The sequence below is a fragment of the Grus americana genome, chromosome 10 (genome assembly GCF_028858705.1).
Source record: "Grus americana isolate bGruAme1 chromosome 10, bGruAme1.mat, whole genome shotgun sequence".
Taxonomy (NCBI): domain Eukaryota; kingdom Metazoa; phylum Chordata; class Aves; order Gruiformes; family Gruidae; genus Grus; species Grus americana.
This window is the reverse complement of record NC_072861.1, coordinates 289,484-296,419: the sequence shown is the minus strand read 5'-3', so window position 1 is coordinate 296,419 and position 6,936 is coordinate 289,484. Positions and strand designations below refer to the sequence as shown.

Here is a 6,936-nt window from a genome sequence, read left to right as displayed (position 1 = left end):
TCTGCACTAAGACTAGCGGCTAGCTCCCCTCCCAGCACTGCAAGAGTGTTCTGAGGTCTTGGCCGTACACTCAAGACCCTTGTCTTCTTGTGTCCATGTTGTCTTGTGCAGCAGCTGTTTGCAAAACACTCCAACAGCTGGACAAGACACCTTCGTATTTACCACAGGATGTACAAATTATAAAAACAAGGCAAAGAAAGGCTTTTGATCTGGATATAATTGCACCGAGCACTGACTGTCAGGAGGACTTTTCACAGTTCATAGGTTAGTTGTGATTGTGAAGAAATGCGTGAGTCACTCCAGCAGAAGGAAGTCATCACATCTCCTCCCCCTGAGAGGGCAGTTCCAGATTGTTTATAGGTTTGAGCTGCAGGAAAACTGTACCGGCCCAGGTACGAACGTACTTGAAGCCGGCTTCAGGATCAAACAGATGTGCCTCACAGCCTTCTTGGTCTAAAAGGTATGTGAGCTTTATCTTTCTTGGGTTTAGATTCCACGCCTTTTTATTTTATTGAAATTGTTAAAACCTTGTGGGTTTGGAGTGGGAACCTGAACCACTGATTCCTGTTTTCTACTCTGTTTTTATATAATTAGTGCTAAACCTTAGTGCACTGCTTGTATTGGGTTTCAGCAACCATCACTTTTGATGACGATAGGCTTACACAGACCAAGTGCCTTAAAGAGAATATTACTCTCCTCTGGAAAGAGCTGTTACTCAGGGAAAAAACCCACAACCAACCAAACCCTGAACAAGACTAGCTCAATAAAACCCCCAAAACAAACAGACCCAGGTAGCAGGAAGTGCATTTGTTGATTGATAGCAATAAAACCAATGTTCAGTTATCTTCATTTTGCCTGGGGCTGGATTAGTCGAGTTCCACCTTTGGGAAATAAAGTCCATAGTTGAGCAATACTGGCAAAAAGAAGCTTTTGTTTTCCCTATGAACAGGCCACTGATGATCGCATCCCAATCCTGATAAATCCAAAATTTCCGTCTTCATAGAATCATACAATCATACAGACAAAGACTCATAGAATCATAAAATGGTTTGGCTTGGAAGGGACTGTCAATGATAATCTAGTTCCACCCCCCCTGCCATGGGCAGGACATATCTCATGAGATCAAGTTGTTCAAAGCCCTGTTGAACTAACTTTGAATGCTTCCAGTGATGGGGCATCCACAGCTTCTCTGGGCAACCTGTTCCAGTGTCTCATCACCCTTGTCGTAAAACATTTCTTCCTTATGTCCAGTCCATCCTCTTTCAGTTTAAAACCATTGCCCCTTGTCTTGTCACTACAGGCCCTGGTAAAAAGTGTCTCTCCATCTTTCTTACAAGCCCCCTTTAAGTATTAAAATGCCACAATAAGGTCTCCCCAGAGCCTTCTCCAGTCTGAACAACCTGCATACAACTGGCTTTCTTGGTTGCAAGTGCACATTGCCAGCTCATGTCCAATTTTTCACCGCCAGTATTGCCAAGCCCTTTTCTGATGGTCTGTTCTCATTCCATTCATCCTCCAGACTGTATTGACACTGGGGATTGCCCCAACCCTGGCACAGGACCTTGCACTTGGTCTTGTCGAACTTATTCACGTGGGCCCGCTTCTCAAGCCTGTCAAGGTCCCTTCAGCTTGGTGTCATCTGCAAACTTGCTGAAGGGGTACTCAATCACACTATGTCAATGATGAGGGTATTAAATAGTATTGGTCCCAGTATGAAGCCTTGAGGGGCACCACTCATTAGAGGTTTCCACTTGGACATTGAGCCATTGACTGTAACTCTTTGGATGCAGCCATCCAGCCGGTTCCTTATCCATCTACCAGTCCATCCATAAACCCTGTAGCTCTCCAATTTAGTGACCAGAATGTTGTGGGGGACCATATCTTTGCCTAAACCTTCAAGATTTCCAGTGGAAAGATTTGGATTAGGCTAACCAGCATCCTGTAAAGAGAGATAAAAAAATAGCAAACTCAGGCAAAACATAAAAAAGAATGTCAACAAAGCTCTGCTTCCTCCTTCCCTTCTCTGCCACGCCTTGGTGTCAAGATGTGGAGCAAAGGCTGTGGAAGAATACTAGTGGAATCATTGCCCTGGAATAGCTGAGGACAGCTTTGGAGGAGAGGGAATACTGAAGATTGGCGATGCCTTCCAACAGGGTCCAGTGGGATCCACTGATAACTCCATGGCATGCTTCAGCATAGCCCAAGAGAAATGAGTTCCCTACTATCCCTTGTGTTGGATGTTGTTTTGCAGAGAGTTAAGGCAAACTTTCAACAAGGGCCAGTGCCAGAGAAGCCCTGGGCTGAGTGCTTACACTGACTCATTTCTTCTGCTCTCTCAAGTGTTCTCCAAAATGCCAAACAGCATCAGCAGGGAGGAGTATGTGAAGCCAAGAGTGCTGAAGATGCAGAAGCTATGGGTCATGCTGCTGGCTGTAACTGCAGTCTTACTTGTCTCCATATCCTTTCTGGTGTTGAATGACAGGTGAGTGAGGGACAGAGTGGGAACTGTGTCCCCTCAGTCCTTGAAAGGAAGTGAGAACATGGAGGGTCACTTGAGGAGGCCTCCAGGGGAGGAATCAATAGGGTAGGAGTGGAGATAGAGTAGGGGATAGGTGCTATGGTGCTAGTTTCAGGTGGATCTCTTAGGGTGGGTGTGGTTGCAAGCAGGGCCATGACATGGCCAGGGGGATGCACTGGAGGTATGGGATTGCTGGGGTGGAGTAATGGAGGAAAGCTGTGAGAGGACATGGTGTTCTGGCTCAGTTTAACCATTTGGGCTTTTTTTTTTTTCAGACCTGCCATCAAGATTCCAGAAGCAGAAGCATGTCAAGGACTGTTGAGCAACATAACACAACCTCAGAAGTGAGAGTCAAGGCCACAAGTGTACTGGGCAGTGGCAGACCGGCAGCTGGCTAAACTGGGTCAACCGGTGGCCTCAGTGAAGGTCCAGGGGGTAGGAAGGGATGCAACAAGGAGTCATTTGTTTGCAGTAAGTCTTTGGGAGATCATTCAAGTTGCTCATGAGCTCTTTCTGCCCTAGGGTGAATGAGATTTGGAGCCTGAGACATGTGAAGCTAATGCAGAGCTGCCACTGGAAATTCAATGCTACTGCCTTGGCCCAGTACAGGTGATGTCCACCAGTCACAGGGAAAAACTACCTCATTCACATACTTCAAAAAAATCGCAGCTGAAGCAGTTTATCAATTTTTTGATTACACATGGGTGAAATAGACATTCAGGATCAAACATCAATAACAAAGCAGGTAAACCAAAATGTCAGACGCTTACAAAATGTCAATATACAAATACAAATTTCTAAACACCCTTCTACAAAGAAGCCCAAGAAGTTCTAATCACACACAGCCACACATGCTGACACAGTTACATGCACACACTCCCCCTCACAGGATGTTCGTATGCTCAAGATTTGTGGGAACCCCTTTTGCTATGACTTGCTGATCCACAAGCCTGTGAAGAAGTACCCCATGAATCCCCATATGCTCACCACCCATGCTGTGGGTCCCTGCTTGCTGACAGCCCACTGGCTGGATGCAGACTGCACAGTGTCTGACAGGGAGGCTGCTCTGCCTGGCCTTGGCAGAGGTCATGATGCTGAACTTCTGGCAGGGTCAGATCAGGTTTTGACTGCTGCTCTTTCTACTTCATATTCATTCACCTTCATGAAAAATGTTCACATTCCTTTTCTACTTTGTTTCAGGTGACTCCTTCTTTATTCCAAGAGTCTCTTGGACATCTTCTTTCACATGATAAGTTTTGGGTGAATGCCTGCCTGGGTTTGTTTATTGGGTTGATCCTCACTCACACTGTCTACAATCATATCTAAAGAGATGCTGTTCTCCAGGTCATATTGTAAGGGTGGAACACGCAGGCACAGGCAAGCCCTGTTCGCGTAACACCTGTTCTCATTGCCCTGCTGCATCCCATATGCTGGCCTTTGATTGGCTTTGATCTTGCACAATGGTGAGCTTATGAGGAGAGGGGTGAAAGCACGCATGGGGTGGGGGTGAAGCTGAGGCTGAAGCAAGCAGGAAGGGCTTTGGAGTAGTGGCTAGGCTAAAGAGTGGAGAACAGATAGAAAATGCCTGGAAATGTGTGTGGATGAGGAAGAAGAAAATGAAGGATGTGTGGAGATGAATGGAGTGCATGATGAAGGTTCTTCTACCTTGATGCAATGCTTTCTTTGTGATCCCTGTGCTTTCCCAAGCTTGATATTGTTCACCTAATCCTTTACTCTGCTTCTACTGAACCACCTTGCCTAGCCCTCTCTTCTTATTTTCATCCCTCTCTCCTTCATTACAGCCCTCCTTTGTCCCATCTCCAGGCCTCTGTTCACTGTCTTCCTCTCTCTCCTCCTTACAGGGCAGAGCTAGGGCGCTGCTGCAATGCCTCATCCTGGCTGGCTGTGACGCAAGAGAACACACCATTGGAGTCCAAGATAGTCTATGACGGGTATCCCTCAAAGAGCTTGAAAGTCAGCAATGGCTTGCTGGAGATCCTGCCTGAGGTAGGAGTGCTTTTTGAGGGGGAATACAACTTGCAGTCTGTATGCTTTTCCCTTGGACACCCTGGAATGTGTCTGGTTGGAGGATCTATGGTAGCTCTTTACTGTCATTCTCTAAGTGTAAGTGCATTTATACATGTTCTTTATAGAAATCCCCTTTTCGGGACCCTCTTTACAAAACCTGTGCTGTGGTGGGAAATGGTGGAATCCTCAGGAACAGCAGCTGTGGCTCTAAAATTGATGAGCACCAGTTTGTAATCAGGTAATTGCTGCCAGCCTGCCCAGGAGAGATGTAGGAGGGCAGCAGGAGGAGGGGGCTTTCATGTGAATAGGGAGAAGGCAGAGAAAATGGAGACAGATGAAATGTTTTGAGCGGGGTCAAAGGTGAGGAATTGGGTAAATGGTGGAGAGTACCTGAACTGGGTAGTGTCACAGAGGGATGGGTAACCTCTTGGGATATCATGGAGCATTATTTCTCATAGACTTCCTTTGCTTATGACCTCAATCAGGTTTAACCTGCCTTCTGTGGACTTTCCTGAGGACGTGGGCAGAAAGTCAAGCATTGTCACTGTGAATCCTAGTATCCTTCAGAAACGGTAATAGGTGTGGTAACGAAAATGGAGGAAAGGACTCCTAACTTTCTCCCCCCCTGCCCCGTATATTGTGTTCTTGAAGTCAGTCTCTTTTGCCTCTGCTCTGGTCCCAGAAAATAGGCAGGCTTTTGCTACCATGCAAGCCCCATCCAAAAAAAAAAAAAAGCTTTTGACACCTACTGCCATGAGATGTTCCCCTCTGTGCAGAAGGATACAGGGCAATACTGCAAGTCTTGGAGTTGTCTGGGGCAGCATTTGTTCAATACTTGGTTGCTGTTGGTTGTTTTAGCTTACCACTAGAGATTAACAGCATTTCCAGTCTTTCCAGTGACTGGAAGGGGGTGATATCAAGAGAGGAAGAGAGGCTCAGCTGCATTCCGTACTGCTGATGTCAGGAGGAGCTCTGATGGGAATTATTTAATCTCATTCTGATCCTAGCTGCATAAATGCTCTTTATGTTCAGTGGAGAAAACAGGTACTCTTCTTGTCCTACAGCAGACATCTAAAATAAGACAGATCAGTTGTGATCCAGCTGTGCTTGTTTCTCTCCACTGGCTACAAAGGACATTTAGGCAATTGGCTCAGATGTAGATGTCAGTGTAGCAGATTTCTAAAGACAGATGGCATGAATTCTGTCCCAGACACCTGCTCCACCATTATGGGACATCATCCTCCATGAACTGCAAGCTGTGGGGCCACTAAATTTTTACATTTGAAGACACTTTCCCAGGCTTTTAACCAACTAATCACTACCAAACATCCTGGATATTTCCAAGCAGCTCCTCTGGTCTGTGTTAGCTCCACCTGAGAATCTTGAAGTCAGATCACCTGCAAGGTGCAGAGAAGGGGAAAATGGAGGTGAAGAGCAGGACTGGTATTTCACCGCTCTGGGGCAGAGCGGCGTGGGAAGGGCAGGAGGGAATGAGAATGGGGTTGGCAGAGGGTGATGGTCCCACGTCTCTTGCCTCACAGGTTTCATGGTCTGAGTGGTCGGCGCCTGCCATTCGTGAAGGCAGCAGCTTCCTATGGAAAAACTTGGTTCCTCATTCCAGCTTTCTCCTACCCTGGCAATACTGAGGCATCTTACCGAGCACTCTATGCTTTACAGGACTCAGCCTCCCAGTCACATGTTGCCTTCTTCCACCCTCAGTACCTGAGTTCTCTAAGCAAGTACTGGCATGATCGTGGTTTTCATACCCATCGCCTCTCCTCAGGTTTCATGCTCGTGAATGCTGCTCTGGAGCTGTGCCAACACATCACACTCTACGGCTTCTGGCCCTTCTCTTTGCATCCCGATGGCCATTCCCTGCCCCATCATTACTATGACAATGTGCTTCCCAACCACAGGATGCACATCATGCCCAAGGAGTTCACTTACTATGTGGATATGCACTTCCACGGTGTGCTGCAGCTGCATCTGGGGCAGTGCTAAGGGGTCAAGTCAAAGATAAAGCAAAACAAGGTCTAAAGAACGTGGTTTCTGCTGTTGTTATTATCCATTCTGGGATCTCCTGAGGGGAACACACAGACCTAGATGCAAACCTAGAGACTGAGGATGAAAAATATGCCTCCTCCTCTTTTCCACACGGTTCCAGTAAAGGAAGTAGCATTAGCATCAGATCATTTTAATGTTAATTAACCAGGAGTCACTAATTGTCATGTTAGTGCTTAATGTATAATTAAATTGCTAGTAAATAACTTATTTTCTTGCCAGCAGTGTGAATTTACTAACTGCATCTCAGAATTTGAGTACCCCATCTCAAAAGGTTTTATTTCTCTAACACCACTTGTCAATAAACTACTAAGTGCTTGCCACATGTT

The 6,936-nt window shown here is 46.3% G+C and overlaps 1 protein-coding gene across 1 annotated transcript; it reads left to right on the top strand.

Annotated features, from left to right (window-relative positions):
- Positions 1-392: 392 nt before the first annotated feature.
- LOC129210656 (alpha-2,8-sialyltransferase 8F-like) lies at positions 393-6,547 on the top strand. Its single transcript, XM_054836639.1, has 8 exons — positions 393-460; positions 2,341-2,482; positions 2,794-2,862; positions 3,041-3,127; positions 4,381-4,525; positions 4,672-4,784; positions 5,032-5,118; positions 6,088-6,547. The coding sequence occupies exons 2-8, from the start codon at positions 2,352-2,354 to the stop codon at positions 6,545-6,547; spliced, it is 1,092 nt and encodes a 363-aa protein (XP_054692614.1). The 5' UTR covers positions 393-460; positions 2,341-2,351.
- The last annotated feature ends 389 nt before the right edge of the window (positions 6,548-6,936 follow it).